At 37.6% G+C, this 21,047-nt stretch overlaps 1 protein-coding gene across 21 annotated transcripts in view; it reads right to left on the bottom strand.

Annotated features, from left to right (window-relative positions):
* The window catches only part of TP63 (tumor protein p63), a 271,926-nt gene that overhangs the window by 89,039 nt on the left and 161,840 nt on the right, over nt 1-21,047 (bottom strand). For all 21 annotated transcript variants that reach the window (XM_086319210.1, XM_086319220.1, XM_086319351.1 and 18 more), the window contains one exon: nt 2,405-2,659. In XM_086319210.1, the coding sequence (XP_086175336.1) occupies nt 2,405-2,659 (255 nt within the window). The remainder of the gene's footprint in view (nt 1-2,404; nt 2,660-21,047) is intronic.

Genomic DNA, 21,047 nt, shown 5'->3' with positions numbered 1-21,047 from the left:
GCTAAGTTCTTTTGGAACTTCCCTGGTGGTCCAACGGCTAAGACTCTGTGCTCCCAATGCAGGGGACTTTAAGTTTAAACCCTGGTCAGGGAACTAGATCCCACCAGTCCCATGCCTAGTTATTTGTTTGACTAGGCACAAGCAAATAAATGATTTTTTTTTTTTTTTTAAGAAAAAGATCCTTCTAAAACCTTTCTATGTTGATGATTAATACTACTTCACCTAAGGAAAGGGAGTACTTTTCACCATATTCACCCTCTTCAGAGGCACAGACTGAATTCTAGAAAGATGAAGTGACTTGGCTAAGGTCATGAGGATGATCATGGTAAGAATCCAGGTTTTCTGCTCCCAAGAGATGCTCTTTCACCACAGTGCCTACCCCTTTTGTAGGGTTCTGATACCACTGCTGCCACATGTAATGAACTTTTACCATGTACTCTACAAAACATTTTCTTTGCTGTTTAACCTACCACTTATGTAAACATGCCTAACCTTTTTTATTGAGACACTGTAATTTTCTGAGAGAGGGAGTTTGGTGGAAGATGGTTCAGAACTGTGCTAAAACTGAAAGAAAAAAAAAAAGCCTTAAGATTTCTGTATGAGGAGGCGGGAGGGAAAAATGAAGAAGATAGATTAATTTAACATTGTAGTTGCATCATGCTCCATCCCCACTCCATGCCCCATCCCCATGCTCCACCCAGCCTAAGCTACTTCAGAAGGGCAGTGATTCTCCATTCAGTGGCACCAAATATGCCCATCATCGCTCAGATGCACTCACTCCTACTATAGTGGAGCTCTGCATGAGCATGTTAGATGAGCAGTAGTAAGCTTTGAAGATCAGTGATTGTAACATCTACTTGGTGAGCCCTATTTGGAAACATATCAGGGCTCCATTTATAAAATGGCTGTTCTAATGGCAAAATATTACTTAGATCAATCAACCAATATATCCTTAAGGCCTATGGACTTAAGTTTATTCACCTGGAGTGTCCACCTCCATGAATATTAATATAAAAGAGACTAAACACTATGACAATTGATTTAAAAAAAATCACACACTGAGGAGAGATCCAGTTTTAAGCGAATACTTCTGTTATGGTTGAAATAGGAACTATGACAGAACAACTTCTCAGACCATGAAAGAAAAGCACTATGATAAATTCTTAGACGTTTGGAACATCCTGATGTGAAATGGTAGAAAAAGAAAGAAAGCACATAATCTGGGGGGCAGGGGGTGGGGAGTAGATGAGGTAGTGGTGACAGAATCAGAAATAGGACCAGCTATACAAAAGCCTCTGTAACTTTAGGGATGTCACTGAAACCCCATTTTCTTTCAGTTTTCCCTAGTAAAGTGGGAGTTGCGAAACATACCCTACTGAGTTCACAAAGAAGTGAGGTCAAGATGGGGGAATGTATGTGAAATTATGTTGGAATTTAGTGTTATTAATGCAGATTGGTTTATAAACTCTGTACTACTGGAGTAAAGCCTCAATACTGTGGCATACAAAGAAGAAACGCTTTCCAAAGAAAACTATTTGCCAAACAGGAAATAATCTGTTAAAACAATTTGAAAGCTACTTCTCCATGAGAGGATGACATGTGAAAGATTTTTATAATCCAGGCAAAAGTTAACTTCTTTGACAAATGTGTGCCACTTTGGTCTTGGGCATTCTTTGATCAACCATTTAAAACCAGTCTTATAGGTCTCCTCCCTTATAGTTGACCTTTATTCATGTTATAATAAATTATTCAAATCAACTCTAAAATAGAATAAACATTCTTACAGCTTTATAATTTTTAAAATGATCAATGTTTCCTTTTTTTTTTTTTTGAGAAAAGTTATGTTTTCCCAACATTTTTAATGAGAATCTCTTTGAACCTATTTCAGGCTTCTGATGTGTAGTTTTTGAGGCCTTTTTTTGGGGGGGTGGTTACATGCTTCTAAATGTAATAAATAAATGTGTATCAATAAAGTATGAGTCATGTTAAGAGAACCTACATGTATGAACAAATTTAGGCTTTCCTTAATAAATACGAACTAGTCTACATTCTGCAGACTGCAAACACATATATCCTAGGATTACATTTCCCATTCGTGTAATGCTTTACTATTTTGAAAAAAGTTCACACAAAAGGTGAGGCAGGCAAGAACATATCAGCTAGAATTACCAGAACACAGGCCTTTGGTTTCCAGATCAGGTCTGTTCCTACTAAATGGTACTTTTTCTTTTTCTGGTTCAGTGTGGAATATTCCAAACCAAAATATCCTTAGAGGACAGGGAGAACATTTCCACCATTCAATATGGAGTTCTAAGCTTTGATTGAGGAGAGCCTCAGGGGTGACAGACAAATCCCACATACCTGGGGGTCAGGTTCAAGGGCACAGGGGCACCCGTACTCTTACCGTCCACGTCGCGGACTTGGCCGTGCTTGACTGCTGGAAGGACACATCGAAGCTGTGTGGGCCCGGGTAGTCGGTGTTGGAGGGGATGGCGGGTGATGGTGAGAGGGCGTCGAAGGTGGAGCTGGGCTGTGCGTAAGGCGAGGGCGCCGTGACGCTGTTCTGCGCGTGGTCTGTGTTGTAGGGGCTAGTGGACGAGGAGCCGTTCTGGATCTGCTGGTCCATGCTGTTCAGGAGCCCCAGGTTCGTGTATTGTGGCTGCAGGACACCCAGAAACCCGCATGTTAGCCATTTAAGCTGCATATTGTTGCTTCTCAAAAGACATCTTTTGGTGCATGCCTTCCACAGAGATCAGCCTCAGATTTGCCACACTTTACACTCAAAGGAAAATGACTAATTAGTGATGCATAGTTCAAAACACCAAGAGAAGCGCGAGGCGTGTGGGTATGTTTTGTGAAGACCTGCACAGATCACACAGCTTCATGGGTAGCCTTTGGAAACTGAGTCTCCCCAAGAGCATCTGAAAATAGATAATGTGCTTATTCGCAAACTGGGCAAAAAACATCACAGTTCAGTAGCTGCTTATGAATTTCTTAAAACAAATGAATGCCACCTGCTATTCTTTTCTTCTTCTGTCTTGGTAGTCAGAATGAAAAAGACCACTAGATACACTAGCTCTAGAGAAGATTTAAAGGTCAACTTGTCTACTGAGCAAAATGGTTGTCCTCTAGATTTTCTTTAAGTTTTATTCTAAATTCTGTCTCAGGGTACCAACTTGCCCCCCAAAACTGGGTTCATGAAAACTGGAGGGGAAGGAGTAGCAATGTTAGGAAGAAGCAACTATGTATTTTATTTTTTTCTAAAAATACTTAAGTAAATCTCTTTATTCACAAATATGCAAAATTGTGATTTTTAAGCTTTGTCATATGTATTGGCAATTTAAAAACCTCATCATATTTACCTTAAGTTATATGGTGTGTATATTTACTCACTCAAAACAATAACTTTTAGGAATTAGCGTAGATTATTTGAAAGGAGAGACCACATGTGCAATTTATTTATTTTTAACTTTTTATTTTGTATTGAGGTATAGGCGATTAACAGTGGGTTATAGTTTCAGGTTAACAGTGAAGGGACTCAGCCACACATATTCAGGTATCCATTCTCCCCCAAACTCCCCTCCTATCCAGGCTAGAAAGGCAGCTATATATTTTAAAAGGTAACATGATACCATCCAAACAGCCTAATTTTCCATCTGTTCTTTCATTTTCTTTGTAGTAGTTTATTTTCTAAAGCAGAACATGTGTAAGAGAAATATCTAGTTATGGTTAAAATTCTATATTTTGTATAATTCAGAAGTACATTAGTTCATATAGTTTCTCTGCCAGAAATTGTATTTCTTCTAGGAAAATCAGCACTGAGTAGATAATTCAATAAGATGTTTATTGAAGTAATGATTTAACTTCTCATTTCATTGACAAAAATAATCTTTACTGTATTACTATCAGAAAGGGGAAGTGAATTGCTCAAACATTGGCTAATAAGCCAAGAGTAGTTATTTTGAAACCAAATCTGATTCCCAGTCTACACCATCACACCTGTCAGACTGATCAGATAATTCAAGTCATTCCCGAGTTAAACTGAACACTTTTCCAGAAGCGGCCACCAGCTCGTGTGCTGTTTTCCCTTTGTGAAACCTTCTGACACAGGGAATCCTCATTGTTTCTTCAATTTAGTGATAGGAAAACAAATGAGAAGCAAAGAGAAGGCAGTCCTGTTGGTACACATTTTATAAAGAAAATGAGGAGTCTGGCTCTTCAAGTGAAATATAACCAAGAGTCCCAGAAAAAGTCAAATTAAAGAGAACACAAACTTGTAAAGAAATTGATGCTTGAAAACAATTCATCTTAAGTGTAAGGAAGTTGTTTTACTAAACTTTAAGTATTTCACATGGGGAGGAGAAGGACTCTGCCATTCCATTCAGTCCAGAGAGCATCTGTCTAAATGTTAACAGTCGCATGCCCATTCCATTACATTTATACATTCACATTCCACTGCCGAATGCCATGTCCCCATTTGCTCTTCAGATAACTATTAATCTCTTTACACTTATCCCCCTGCTGACAAGAGCAGCTGTTAGTCTCGCCTCTGCTCTCCCCGGACTTCCACAGCTCCCAGTCCTCCTCGCCTCCTTCTTCACCTTTCCCCCTTGACAGGTGAGGCAGACTGCAGGTGAGACAGCTGTGAGAGAAAAAAACTAAAACGTGAGGCCCTGATGAAGGTGTTCACAACCCTGGCTGAATTAAAGCTCTTAGGTGTCTAAGCCTGGGGGAATGGTCTAGGAAGGGGACTGAAAAGAAATTATTATTTGTGTTCAAGTTAAGGGTCAGTATACAAAGCACTCCTGAGCGTCCTGTAGGAATCAGATAATGCTCCCAGAGGCACGTGCTTCCCTCAAGCAGTACAATTAGGGAGGCAGTCGGCCCTGACAAAAGGGACAAAGAAATTCGCTGAGCACTTTCTCACAGGCAGTAAAAAAGCCTGTTAGGTCAATCCTGTCCTTCTCCTCCTAGCTACACAGAATGGAACTTCAGCTAATTGTGGGCTTGGAGAAGAACAAAGAAACATGGCCCTTTGAATTTTTTTTTCCAATAAATATAAAGAGAAAAGTTTGGGACCCAGCTTTAAAAGCCAGTGAGTAAACACTCAGTGTTACTTGAAGGACTTAAGAGAGATGGAAACTCCATTTACCTCAGAGGTACAAAGAAGACCTTTCTGGGACAGCAGTGAGACTGAACATATTGGGTGGCACTAAAGAAGCAGAAAATGTATTTCAAGTCATTAATAGGTGATGGCTGTGCTTTTACATGCCGTAATTTTTAATCCCATACAGTTCGGGTGAAATATTTTACTTCACAACAATAGGATTTGCTTCCAATCCTGACTCGTCAGTTTATATAGTGTAGAGCTAGATTTCTCAGGTTTGAGCAAAGAGCTGCTAACTATTCAAGATAAAAATGGGAAAACATATTTCAGTTTAAGCTTTCCTCAAATTTTACTTTAAAGAAACAAAAGCTAAATATACTCAGTTGTCTTTTTTTGTATAAACCAATATCATCTTTGTATTAACTAGTCTGAAACACAGACAACAAACCCACCAAAGTAAGAACAGTATGATTAGAAATTTTCTTGGGGGAAAAAAAAGGAAATTTTCTTAGAGACTTCTCATAGCTTTATTAAAAATTTATGTCATAAAGTTGCCATAGGAAATAGTACTTTGGAAGTTAATTTAAAAAGCATTTAGTTAACGAAAACAAAGGGCTCTTATTTGCTTATTTCTTTGATTTGAAGAGAGTGGACATGTTGGTAAAGTACAATTAGAGGCAGAGGGCAGACTGATATAGCCACGAACAAGTGTTAGGTAGGCAGAACCAGCAGAAATTCACACAGCCCATTGCAAAATGAATACTCAGGGCCTATTGTTCATAAATTATAAAGAGTTTCAAAATCATGACAGCAGAGTATTAAACAAAGCACAGGGCCCTTTCATGACTACACATTTTGGAGTCTATGAAGCTACTCTGCCAGGTCAATGTGAATAATATTTATTTCATATTTTCCACCAAGTGAAGCTGGCAGGGTAAAGGAAGCAGTACCTGGACCCTTTGTTTATTGTCTGTAATTTCATAAACACAGACGGGAGAGATTTGTGTTATGCTGGGATGCTACTGAGATGCCAATTTATGATGCCAGGTAAAGTAGTCTCAAACACTCATATGAATAACAAAATGTGCCCTGAAAGAACTCTGTGGGCTCCCCTCGTCCCATGTGTTTCTTATGTAACAAAGTTAGTACATTTGGAATGTACTACGAAGTAGATTGTCCCTTTCTAACCACAAGGTATATTGATGTGGGAATAACCTTAACATACTTAATAGACACTCAGTGAATGAATGAACAATGTTATGTATCTACTGTATCATGTCTGGAAGAAGAGACAAACTTCTTTCCACAAAATTTCTGTCACTCAGTTGTGTCTGATCCCACAGACTGTAGCCCTCCAGACTCCCTTGTCCATGGGATTTTCTGGGCAAGAATACTGGAGTGGGTTACCATTTCCTCTTCCAGGGGATCTTTCCTATCCAGGGATCGAACCCACATCTCTTGAGTCTCCATCACTGGCAGGTGAATTCCTTATCTCTGAGTCACCAGGGAAGCCCATGTCTGAAACAGGATATGATCTTCTTTCCAAAAAATATAAAAGATGAAAATGAACATAATTTGGTATCTATTATAAACCTGGTAAAGTAAAACAGTGGATATTTTTTAAAAACTCAAAGAGATGCTTTAATTCCTATAAAAATAACTTTGAAAGTGAAGATACTGTGTGGACCGTAGAAAATTACCAGCATCTGTAGCTTCAGTGTATTCAGTTTCATCACAAATTAGTTGATCTGCCCTCAGAGAGGATAAAACACACTCTGGTGACAGAAAGCTCAATATTCTGGTTAATCACAGAACACCGTGGAGGTGTTCTAGAACATGAAGCTGGTATGGCAAGTGTAGGGACACCCAGAGGCTGAATCTCAAACTGCCTGCTCTCACCAGTAGGAAAGAGCAAGTAAAGCTGCCATTACCAAATACGGAAAGAGTATTTCCTCATTTTTTTTTTTTAATCTCTTCCATCAGTTATTTTGGATTCTCATAGTCATCTACAGACTCTGATTTATTTCTTCAGTTTGGATGATTAGAATTAAAATAACAATAAAGATGAGATATTTCTCCTGACTTTTCATCATTTTAAAAGTGTTCTATAAAGGCAATCCCTTTAGTTTCACTTCATTTTTCTTTCCTGGATTACATTGTTTGATGAGCTTACATTCTAAATATATTATGAGCCTGAAATTTCTTCTCATCAGCTCAGTAATAATGTATATCAGTATATATCACTGTAAACAAAATTTAATATTGAATGCTTGGGTTTATACTTACTTAAAGTTGACTTTATAATTACTCTACTATAAAATAATTAAATATCAAAAAGAAGTCTAATCAAGTCACATGACTGGTGCATCATATTCCATTTCTAAAAATCTCTCTCCTTCAATTTATCTGTGTAAGAGAAATTTTATAAGTTCTCTGTCCTGCTTTTTATAGATATTACTATCTGTAATAGCTACTTTATGGCAAGATGACAACAACAGTCCATACTAAATGACAAGAGATTAATAAAAAAAAATGGGAATAAGTGCCATGTCAGGCATAGGAGAGGTAACTTTGGCAACATATAGTCAACTTATTTGCTTCAATTCAAATGGACCTTTGTCACAGGAAACAATAAGTTGACTAAATTTCATTTGAAAGAAATTATAATTCCTGACTGTTAGAGATGACCAGGGAACTGAACATTCTTCTGCACTCCTTTTACTCCTAAATGGATTCTAGTAGTGCAGAACAACTCTGAACTGAGACATGGGGTCAAAGTCACAACTGCCACTAATGTGTCATTTATCCCTGGGCAAGGTGGTGGCTCAGACAGTGAAGAATCTGTCTGCAATAAGGGAGACCTGGGTTCGATCCCCGCGTCAGGAAGATTCCCTGGAGAAAGGAATGGCTACCCACTATAGTATTCTTGCCTGGAAAATTCCATGGACAGAGAAGCCTGGCAGGCTACAATCCGTGGGGTCACAAAGAGTCAGATACTACTGAGTAATTAACACTTTTATAAGGTGCTTAAACCAACCTGGACAGTAGTTTCCTATAAAGTAAAATCTATATAAAATTGAGGAGATTGAATCTGATGATGAGACATACTGGTGAACCATTCTAACATTCTTCTAGGGCTGACTATTCTCATCTACAATACTATTTAAATATAATGCCAAAAGATTGCTTTCGAAAAAGGAGATGACTGGTTTTTGTGTTTTTCTTCTTTCTTTATATAGATTTGCCAGAGCAAGCCTACAAATCCAAATTGTTTCAGGCAGCATATATAGCTTCTTCAGCTAATATAACCTTTCACCTCAGGCTTCATGGAGGTGCTTTTTGAACATTCTAAAAACCCTCCTGGGAAAAGAAAACAGTTTTCTTTATGACCCTGGCTTTGCAAAGCATTCATTCGATTATGCTGTAGCAGACAGTACTACATTTTTATCCCCAAATATTGGCAAGATAGTGACTTTTCAACAAGCACTGCCTGAGGGAGAAATACTTGTCATTTTTTTGTTTTCTACCACCTGCCTCACCTCAAAGAATGATGGTTTGTTTCATGCTAGAATTAAACACAATTGATTGAAAGTGCTCCAATTGTCAAGAAGATATTTGTATTTTAATGTCAAATTAAGGCACCGTCTTTCCACCTTAAGAATGTACTGAGCGTCACATTTTTCTCAAAACTAGGTTTTGTTAAGTAGAAAATATATTTTATTTCTTTCGTCTTCCAAATGATCCTAGAAATAAGTGTTTAGAGGTAAAATATACTCATACCTTATAACAAACAAAATGTAAAAATAAAGGTTTTAAACATATAAACCTAGAAAGACAGACTGCAAAGAGTTTATCAGAATGTTTTATTTTCTAATACAAAGTGTCAAGATTCCTTTGAGGTCCATAACTCAGATTCCATAACTTAAGAGAGAGCTCCCTAAAAGCTCCAGCCAAGACTGACAAGGGCAGGTGAGACAAAAAAATATAAAGTTGGCTAATCCAGTAGACAACAGTGTCAACAAATATTAGCCATAGTACTTGAAAAGCCAGGAAGTGTGAAATATAGTGAAGCTAAAATTCAATCTAAATACAGCTAAATTACACTGTGTAGAGCTCAGTTAAGGAAAAATAAACTTTAAATTCTATGATTTCATTAAGTACTCCCTTTTAGTAATAATGACAAATAAATAAAACTATTATCATGAGCATCCTCAATTCTAAAAGAAACTGACATCACCATTACATGCCAAAGAAGCATTGGGCTTAGCAGAAAGGTATAACTTTAATATTCAATAATTCTCGATCCAGATAATATAGCAAAGTATACAGAGTTTTAGTTTCTTTAAAGTGAACCAGGCATTATTAATTAAAGTCAGATCAAAAATGCGTTTGAGGAAATTTTCAATCTATAACAATCCATGTCAATATTTTTTTAAGTAGACATGGTAATGCTAAGAAAAGAAAGTACGTAGTAATGGAGATCTTTAGTGAAGGTTATACCATCTACAGGGAAAACATACCATGGTAACTTTAGAAGCTCGTCAATAATGTTTTGCTGGTTTTTAAAGTGAGTTTATGGAGAAGGCAATGGCACCCCTCTCCAGTACTCTTGCCTGGAAAATCCCATGGACGGAGGAGCCTGGTAGGCTTCAGTCCATGAGGTCGCTAAGAGTTGGACACGACTGAGTGACTTCACTTTGACTCTTCACTTTCATGCATTGGAGAAGAAAATAGCAACCCACTCCAGTATTCTTGCCTAGAGAATCCCAGGGATGGGGGAGCCTGGTGGGCTGCTGTCTTTGGAGTCACACAGAGTCAGACACGATTGAAGCAACTTAGCAAAGTGAGTTAAAAATATTTAAAAATAACTTTGGCAATGTGTCTAAACTATTTCAGAAACTATGACTTAAAAACAGGTGATTAAATGTGATTAACGTTTTATCACAGGTGATAGTTTTGCTCACCATGATATGAAACTGATTTCGATAAAATAATGGTACCCATCAAGGTTAAAATGATCTGAACCCTGTATGGTATCCTGACTTTAATCCTCTGTGAAAAGAATCTTAGGTATTATATTACTATTGACTACTACTACTACTAGTACTAAATTCTTTCTGAGTCTTACTCTGTTCCTTATAGTGTTTAAGTGCTTTGCATATATTTACTCATTTAATTATCAGGAGCTAGTGGAATTATTATCTCATGTTTCATGCATATTTTATAGATGAGGAAACTGAAGCTCCACAAGAGTAAGTGCTCACGGTAGTAAGTGACAGAACTCAGATTTGAAACCAGAACATCTGGCTTGAGATTTACCCACTGTTTTAAGTATCCTTCACTTGGAGTCACTCGGATTTCTGCTTGAAATCTTTATCTAAGAGTTACATTCAACGAAAGCATACTTATTTCATATCTAAAGAAAATGCTTTCCATTCATTAAAAACAGGATATAAAGCCTTAACTATTCGTTTGGAGACCCAGCACCTTGGTACTATGTCTGGAAATTCCCTGAAGATCTGACCATGTCACTCTCATGCTTGAACATCTTGAAAAGGTTTCTAATCTAGAGCCCAAGGCCTCCAATCTCTAAGTGCCTTACACCACACTATCTGAGACCCTCCTTTTTGGTCACTAAAGAATGGCATTCCTTCAGTTTTTCAAAAGCAAACTCCTTCAGTCTTCAAGCCTTTTGTACCTGCAGGCTGCTTCACAACTGGTCTTTCAGCTTCAACGTCATGTCCAAGTTGAAGCCTCTCTGGAGTGCTCAGGTAAGTATTCTTTGTTTCACATTGTCATGGCACAGTAACTTTCCCCTTTACATCATATAATTATAATTGAAATTAATTACTACATAATACTTTTAATGCTGGTTTACTCTGCTAGAGAATAACTTATAAGAGGTAATACCTGGTTTGTTGAGTGCGGAGTCTCATCTGCAACCATGGCTGAGACATAGTAGATGCACAAGAAATATTTAAGAAATGCAAAAATTTTCAAAATGAAAATCACCTTCAGAAAGTATATTCTATTCTAACCCAATTGTAACCCAATTAAGGATTGCTTTCTTGTGTTAAAGTAAATGGCTCCAAATCAGTCACCTCTTTACATACCATTGCCCTTAAATGTTACAGTGAATCTCCAAATAATCTCAATGACCTTAAATTTGTGTTTTGATTTGTTCTGCTAGGTGGGAATTGTGCTTTTAACTTTAGCTTTTATGGGAACTAGTAGCAGAATAGCCAGTCCTGTCACTCACAAGGCCATGAGTAATACTTGGTAGCTCACACCTATCTGGGAAGTTTATTAATGACTTCTACTTCCTTGAAACAAACGCATACACATTTTTGTGCCAAGGTGGTAATTCTTACCTGATGGTCTAGATATTATTTCTCAAGCATCTAGGTCAGCAGTAAGAATCTAAATCTTTGTGGTCATATAATGATTTACTTCCTATGGATAGAGAAACCACCCAGACACAAGCTTCAAGTAAGATGTTAGTTTCTGGTAGAGAGGCCACAGAATTGGTCCTTCCATCTCTAATTTCCATGACTTTCTGCCCAGTTAGCTAGAATTCAGTTTAGAATAATGCCATAATTAAAGGCTTACAAATGTGTTGGGTGTTTTGAGGAACTGAGATAGTAGTTTATCAGACTTATAAACCATTTCTTGCAAATGGTCTAAATTCATGACTTCATTTTCTAGACTTTTAACACCCCCCATCACACACACACACACACACACACACACACACACACACACACCAGGTTGAAACATTAGCCTCTAGCTTCAATTGGAAAACTAAAGCATTAAATAAGGACCATACCCCTCCATTTTACTATTTTATATATGTTCAATCAGAAACACTGTTTCCAAGTTCTAATTTGCTTTTGCTTGTCAAGTTCTTTGCTGATTGCTACATTTTCATTATATTTGAGATAATTAAAGTTTTCAGTGATTTACTATGCTTTGTAATTAGATATGGTGACTTACATAAGGTGGAAGTGTTTCTTTTAGATTCACTTTTAACTGCAAAATAAAACCAAGGTTTCCAGCTATGCCAAAGTCATGCCTTACTTTGAAAAGACACGAATCTATTAATTTCATTCTATTTACTCCCCTATGAAAGTAACAATCAATCAATCAGTTTAATAATTACAACAGTTCATTAATGTCTTATTTGAACAACAACAACAAAAAACTGAGGCACCACATTTAAGAACAAAATGACTTAAAGTTTTCTCAAGCATCCTTTAGTAATGACACCATAGAAAACAAAATGTGAACGTGTTTGCGAATCATCAAGTTTATTCATCCAGAGCAAACCACCCACATCCTTGGTGATGATCGAGAGACATCAGGGGACAAAATGAATGAAGAGAACAGTGTGGAAGCAAGTAAACACATTTACAAAGTGACTGCAAAGCAAGATAAAGATCTAATATGTTCTGTTTTGTAGAAAACTCAAACACATTCTCTGTCCTCCAGGTAATCAATTAAGTGAAAGCAGTACATCTTACACTGTTTACTTCTGTTAGAGAGCAAGCCATTCCTTACTAAGGAAACTTCTCTTTCTTTCAAAACCTTTGCCACTTGAAGTATAAGGAAATAAATAGCTGGACTCATTAAAAAAAAAAAAAAAAAAAGACTTGCAAGATGTTAGAGAAAGCCATATGATTCAGAACCTTCAGGTGGAGGCCAGGCTTGTACAATGTGTGCGGTTAGTTGCCTTGCTCTCTGCACAGTTATAAACAGCCATTTCTGTAAGTATTTATAATACTCCATATTTTTATCTGAAGAGAACCCTCCGAGCAGTGGCAACAGATACATGCCTCCAATGCATTCAGAAACATTATTTGGTGACCGCAGGGAGGATGTAGAGATAAATACCACACACCCTTTACCCTCTAAGAGTTTCCAGTCTATAGACTTGGGGAAGCAATCAGGGTGGAACAGAGAAGCACAAAGAGTTCAGAGGAAGTCTAGGTGATTCTGGGAGGGCAGCCAATGAAACCTGAGATATTTTTAAGGATGAAGCAGTACCCCCAGCAAGGTTTTAAAACCTGGAAAGGATCTGACCTGAAGATAAATATATGGAAGGTGGAGTTGGAATATAGAAAGAAGGCAGCAAAAGTAACTTCTCTGAATTCCAGTATTCTGATTTTCAGGCTTCCAAGCGCTTTGGGATTATCCACTGAAATAATTTTCCAAGCCTAAGGCTTATTACAGGCTTTGTACTTTATCCAGTGCGACCATTTCTCTCTGTGTAGATCTTGTGGAGTCCTCAACTTTAGCCTGGTGACAGAGTCTCACATGGTCTATTTAAAAGTAATCAAGCCATTCCCAAAACATCTGATGTTGCCTTTTGAGAGGGTAATGGTTTTCCTTTTAATTCTAACTCCATCAATAAAGTGACACTAATCCAGACTGATTTGAGTAAACAGGGCATATTCCCCATTGTCTCTGTGATCTGAGAAAGAATGAACTTGAGAAAGATCACTGCCTGGATTGGAAATGGCCCCTTTGGGTGTTTTGCGCAAGCTTAAAAGGAAAAAGAAAATGCCTGTACAGAGTTCTTTCCAAGGCAAGCTTGCTTTGGGGGTGGTAATGCTCATAGGGGTATTATACTAAACTGCACCTATTAGTGGCTTTAGCAGCAATAAGAAAGTAGAACTATTTCTTTTGTAGTGTTTCCAGAAATGCTGATGAGAGTGTTTCATAAATTTCCGCCTCTGGCAAAACAGCACAGCTTGACTCAAAATTCCCTCTTTCAGCTTTTATAAGAAAAAAAAAAAATTTTTTTTTTGGTCCCATATAAGAAACACGGACAAGATGCAATTCATATCACCATTTTTGCATAAGATATCAGTTTACACTTTACACATATCCACTGACATTCCAAAAATGTTTTATTGTTGCCAGTTATTCCATTACCTAGAAGCACCATGTGCTTTATCCTAACACCAGTAACTGAATTTTAAATTGACAGGTAAATATTATCTGGGAAAGGTATCTCAAAATTTACAGAACAGCTCAGTTTTCCTTTGTCTTTGAAAAGAGACTGAAACTGCATAAAGTTAGTCATTATTTCAAACGTGAAATAAATTTGGAATTAAGAACTAGGTTTTTGGGGCGAGGCAGAAAATGGAAAGGAATGCTTTGAGTATAGGATAGGGGTGCTACATATCAGACCAAATTTAAAAAAAATCAAATATGGGGAAATTTAAAGTACTGTTTCTGAAAAGATTTTTATGGACACTTCAGATAACTACTGTTTTCTGCAAAGGAGGTTGTATAGCAACATGGTCGTATGTGGAACTTCACTGTTTCCCCTAATGTTTGCAGAGGTAAAGGCAGAACAAACCACATTTCAACATCAAATATTTTCAAAATTCACTTTACATCAGTAGAGGATTAGGTCTGTAAGGACAAGAAAGGAATGAGATACAAGCTTGGCCATCCCCCCATTTATCATAGAGCCTCAGTCACCCTCTTAGCGACTCTCTTTGCCCTTTAATCAAGTCACTGAGTTTTCTCCCCAAGTACCTGCCCTTGCCTACCCCACCATCGTCTCTTTAACTGCCTAGGTTTTCATCTTGAGTGAGATGGAAATGATGCAGGAGATTGTGGAAGGAGATGATATGAACAGAAAGAAAGACATTTGCCCCAATATTTCTGTTCAGATCTTAAGTAAAAATGTATATCCTTGTCCAAAGTGAAATTTGAAAATTTTATTTCAAATTTTTTAAGTTTGTAATACCAAGAGCTTGATTTTATTATTGTAATTGTTTTTGATTAAATTAGGGTGTTGTTTGTTTCTTAAAAGATATATTCATATTTGCTTCTGCTCTATTATTTCCCAATTGGGATTCTCACCTTGAACAAAAGTCATACTTGGGATATTGTGTCACATTTAGCTCCATGATCTCTATTTGCTTTTAGAGCAATGACCAGAGAGGAGATTTTTCTCATTCTAAAATGACTACTTAATAAATAAAGTTGACCCTAATTAACATAGAAAATCAGTCTAGAGTTTGTTCCTAGTTTTGATTAATTTAAGAATGCAATTACCAACTCCCTATAAGGGTTAGAAACCTTATCTATCTCTACAGAGGTCTAAGGAATGGGAACAGGAAACAACTTCACCCAAATCAAGCAATCATTTGGACTAATTTTTCTTCCTCCTTGCAGGACGATACCTGTCACTCCTAGAGCATGTAGACAAAGTTTGGATCTCAAATGTAGGAAACGAGTTGCCAGTCCAGGTTCGATGCACGATGCTGGATGCTTGGGGCTGGTGCACTGGGACGGCCCAGGGGGATGGTATGGGGAGGGAGGAGGGAGGAGGGTTCGGGATGGGGAACACATGTATACCTGTGGCGGATTCATTTTGATATTTGGCAAAACTAATACAATTATGTAAAGTTTAAAAATAAAATAAAATTAGAAAAAAAAAAAAATTCTGAACATGGCCCATGCTTTCCGAATATGCATGGGTTCTAGCTCTTAGTGAGATAAAAGCCCTTGTCATCCTTTTTTTTTTTTTTTTTTGCTATTTCTTATACAAGTGTTCCATTTTGACATACAGATTAAACACAGGTCAGTTTAAATCAACATTCTCTTTTCAAGTCAATATAGCATGCTCTTTCATTTGGTCCTATGCAGTTGTTCTTTGTACTTTTATTAATCTTCTACCTTCTACCTAGAATGACCTTCCCTCTTCCCGCTGTGGCTAAATTCTAGTTCCAAACTATGTGAAATATTACCCTTATCAAGAACAGATTGACCCACTTCACTGTCTTTGAGAAACCTTGGTGTCTCTTACAACATTTCTGTTTTAAACCAGAGTCACTTATGAATGAATACTTTATGTACAAACTAGGATTGTGACTTCTCATAAGCCAGGGGCTATAACTGCTCTCCTTTTGGTGCCCTAGCACAAGCACCAGGACTATACTTAACTAGTTCTCAGTAAGTTGGGTTGTAAGAAAATGCTTCTTTTCCTAAGGGAGACAATTTAATTGATCTGTGGCTGGGATATCAAAGCTACTGTATTTAGTTTATAGACAAATATATACCACTTTTTTTTGGGGGGGGCAGGGGGTAGGGAGGGGGGAATAATAGAATAAATGGTGTGTGTGTGAAAGTCGCTCAGTCATGTCCAACTCTTTGTGACCCCATGGAGTATATGTCCATGGAATTCTCTAGGCCAGAATATTGGAGTGGATAGCCTTTCCCTTCTCCAGGGGGTCTTCCCAACCCAGGAATCAAACCCAGGTCTCCTGCATTGGAGGTGGATTCTTTACCAGCTGAGCCACAAGGGAAACCCAACAAAACAAACAGTGGGTCTTATTTTATAGGATGACCATATACTTTATCCTCCAAGAGGAACACTTTTGGAAAGTAAAAGGGGTGCTATTGATAAGTACATTTTAATAGCAGGAGTAAATAGGGACATACCAAGACCACTAGTTCCCAACTTATCTATGGCAGGAACCATAGCTATGAAAGAGAGCTATGTGTAGAGAAACACAAGTTGCATGAGACTTTAGAAACAATCCATTTCTACTCTTCCGAATGTTCCAGAGAGGCAGTGGATATCCTTGAAAATCAAGCACCCTATGTGCAATTCAGAGAAATGCATTTTTATACTTCTAGGCAGCCTTCAACAAAGCCCTATATCCCCCCAAGAGCACTCTAACACAGCCCTAATTACACCATTCCTCTGTTTAAAATTCTTCCACGGCTTATCATAGCCACTATATTAAATGTGTTAGGACACTCCATGAGCCACTCTATCTTATATTTCTATCTTTATTTTCTAATTATTTCATACTTTCAGTTCCATCAAAACTATCTGACATTTGAGGACCCCAGTATGCACCTGCTTCTATGTCTCTGCTGATGCTTGTTTCTGCACCTGAAATCATCCTTCCCTCTTTTATTTCTAAAACTTTAGAAAGTTCTCTACTCATCCTTCCAAGTGAATCCTCATCACACACACATATACATAGACTTGCAAGGTCCTCTTGCTTCAGGGTACTCTCTTTCTCTTTGATACTTTATATTATCTTGCTCACACTTCGCATATGACACTCAAGGTCTCTCCTATATTAATTATAACTGTATATTTTCATTCTCCCTATAAACTGTTACTTATTGGTATAGGAACTGTTTCATATTCATTTTTACATCCTATGTACCATCTTATATGTAACTGATGCTCAGTAAATATTTATTTACACAGAATAAGTCAGTAGTCCCTTTTATAACTTCAGTTTCTCCTCCTCAATACCACTCCTCATGAATATTGACACATTTCAACTTTATTAAAAAGCGTAAGTGAAAATTATAAAATGTTGATAGAGATAACAGCTCAATAAGCCACAGGTCCCTATTTTCTTGTGCCTCCAAACTGTGTCCTGAAGAGAAGATCTGGAATAAGAATTATAGCTTAACTCTTAGATCAACTGTTTCACCTTGACCTTTCAATCCATTCTCTTCCAGAACCAAAATCTGCTACCCTACTGGATGTCCTTCACAGGCAACTCCTTCCCTAAATTGGCCCTGGACAATAAGACTGTACCAGCCATCTGATTTTTTGCTCATCATATATTCAAAAGACAATTCTGAGTTCATTGAGATTTGGAAAAACTTCCATTTTCAAAACAGTAAGACTTTTATGGAAACAACCAGGTTATTTTTCACTGATGTGTCTTTTGGGTCTCTTCCTTACTTACTAATATAAAACAAGTAATGTTTAAAGTAGTAATGTTTAAAACTCAATATGCGAAAAGTTTAATTTCTCACTATTACTTTAAAGGGAACATTTTTACCCATCTGCCTCTAACTCACCAGCACAGATCCTTACCAACACAATTATGTGCCCCTCAAAGAAAGGTTGGGTACATTTGTGGTAACAGAATTCTCAACTGTCTGACCTGTATCCTTCCTTGATAAATTCTCATGACCTCAAATACATACTCCCTTAACATGAAGAATATAGAATCTAAATTCTGTATGTGCTTATTGTCTAAAAAAATTTCAGCAAACTTTGTATTCAGAAAATATGTATTGTATGATGAAAGAGCAACCAATATTTTTTTGATTGTTTTAGTTAAACATCCATTCATTGATATTTCCTACTGTCTCTCCACACCCCCAGTTGAGGATCATTGCTCTTCTAGAAAACAAAACAAACCAAACATGATTTTACCTTATCAAGGTAAAGGATAAGTGATTTATAGGAAAATATGATCTACCATCTGTGATCTCTTTCTCCCAGTCCCTTCTGGGCTTGAGGGAAACCAATTGTAAAACAAGTAGTGCAATCTAAGACCACAGCATGGAGTGAGGAACGGCAACCAGCCTGACACCTGAATTAAGTCTGCAGCTTCTGTTTCTTACCGCTGTGATTTTACCTACGGTGCTAAAAATCGCAGAGGTACAACATTGGAAATTTTAAAAGAATTCATGTATTCACTTCAAAGATAAAAACCACTCCCACAGGGGAAAATCTGATTCAGTCTTTGGAAGTGGTATTGGGACAGGAAAGACTATTTTCCTTGCCAATATGCACCCAGAGGTCCATTAATTGGCAATGACCTGAACTTATTCAGGTCATTGGAGGCTCATACTGCTGCTTCAGCACTTTTCTTCCTACTCTCAACTAGATTTGCATACCAGTTCTTTCTGGAAACTTTTTGGAGCAGTTGCCATGACTCAGAATAGCCCTTTTTTAGAGTATACTCTCTCCTTTTTGGTATCAAAGAGAAAAAGGTTAAGTAAAAGGGACTCATTTTTACAGCTATAGCTCTCTCAGAAAGAGAAGTCATTAACCTCGATTTGTAAAATGAGGTGATTCAATATATGAGCCTTGAAGTCTTGAATGTTGTAACCCATTCACCAGTCCTTTTTCATCTTCATACACAAGCCCAGATAGGGATTTTTAAATAAAATACCGTCCTTCTAAGGAGGAGTTTGAAAGTTTTCAAAGTCTCTCTCGGTGTCTCTCTGTCTCTCACACACATACACACACTGGACCCAGGTTTTTTGGTAAGAAAATGGAACTCCAACTTAATCTGTGAAGAATTTCCTTTCTTTGGCGCCTCTCTCTCTAAGCTTTAGACCAGTTCTGGAGGCTGTGTCATTCCACCCTGGCGCACTGGAAAGGTACTTGCTCGAGGCCTCTTCATTGTAACCCAAGGGTGGAACCTTAAGCCAAGCCTGTTATATCCAACTTGCTTTCCCCTCCCTTCCGGACCCTTTCCTGTTCAATAACAGCTTCCCCAAATTCCTCTCTGCTTGAGGGCAAAGAACTGGAAAGTTAGGGGAAAGAGGAGGAACAGCTTGCTTATATTGTTTTTGAGTTACCAATCCAAGGAAGTTGCTGGCAAGTTAAATGGAAACATTATTTGAAGTCAGAGAAAGGGTTGCGATTTTCAAATAATTTTCACTCTCACGGGACGTGGCATGCCTTTGTAGTCTTAATCTAACAATTTAAAAACAATTCTTATATGATAATCATAAATGGCTGATTCTGTATTGACGGTTATTCATGAGTGTTATCAGAAGGTGAATACTAAGACGTTATAAATTTGGAAAGAAATTTCTACATTCTCAGGGCCATGTGGTCCCAGGCATTTCGTATACCTCCTTGTAGAACTGCATTTCTACAAAGGGCTAGTTATTCAACCCTATGCAGAAAAGAAAGCTGTTCTTAAGCAATAGAACGGAAATGAAGCCATGGAGATAACATATTATACACACTAGCGGAAGGATATAAAAATCATGACAAAATACAGGAAAAGACACAGGACAGTAGAGAAATGCCGCCATATTTTTTTCATCGGTAACTTCTGTGTATGTTAGCATTTCAAAAGAAAACAGACAGTTGCTGTCTCTTCAGCATCTGACCACACATCCCCTAAAGTTTTGAAAAATGCAGACTCGTGTAAAGGTATTTTCTTTCACCGTGAGGACGCCATACTATCACATACAGCATGACTCCTTTACCTCCATAAAAGGCAGTCATTCGTACAAATAGCTTCTCATCACAGTATTTATGCAGTTTCTTTTTTCTTTTTTGAGGAATAATCAGTTCTTTCTACTTTACATCAGCTTTATACTTTTCTTAGAGATACTTCAAAGTCAACTTTTGTTTCTAACCTTTTTATTTACACACACAGGAATCCTAACCTGATTATAAATGCGCGCCAAATTTTTCACGAACACAAAGTCAGATATGATATGACTGACAGATCTTTTCCTTTTTTTTTTTCATGATCAAAACAGGACAACATTGGATCAAATAGAAACAAGATAATCATAAATGTTACGTCCATTTTTTGTAATTGCTTAGTAACATTTTAAGCTGACTTTCAATATTAAAGCAAAACAAGAAACTCAAGTTTCTCCACCGAGGACAAGCAAGCCTACTTGAATGTTTTAAAGGAAAATAGGCACTTCCTTTTCCTTCTTTAGATAACTCGATATTTCCCCTGCTATATTTACACAGTTCAGGTGTCTAGACAATAGCACGGTCAATATGAGAGCACTGGCCCAGCTTTGTCGCCGGTGTGGAGGCTTCCCTTGTGCATTCTGCCCAGAGTACTGTGCATTTTGTTCTGATTTTTAAGGAGCTCTATTTGAATACTCCAGTCTACTTTTCGAAGCATTCACCTGCAAGCATTTTCATCCGAAACACTGAACTCACTCTCTTCACACTGCACTCCCCCCTCCCCAGTCTGATTAGTGTCAACACAGCTGCCCTATTCTGAGGAATGTAAACTAATATTGTTGTTAGACCTCCCTCAACCTTAGGAAACTTCCTCAAAGCCTTAGAGTCTCTTCAGGATTTTTTTTATTCAGAGATTTAAATCCCTGAAACAAATGTGTTGAAGACAGATCAGGGCGGCAAACATTAATTCCTTAAATAAAA

The sequence above is a fragment of the Bos grunniens genome, chromosome 1, assembly GCF_055505025.1.
Source record: "Bos grunniens cultivar Pamir isolate PY7600 chromosome 1, Bosgru_T2T1.0, whole genome shotgun sequence".
Lineage (NCBI taxonomy): Eukaryota > Metazoa > Chordata > Mammalia > Artiodactyla > Bovidae > Bos > Bos grunniens.
Note: the sequence above shows the minus strand (reverse complement) of the source record. Positions and strands in the feature narration are given on the sequence as shown.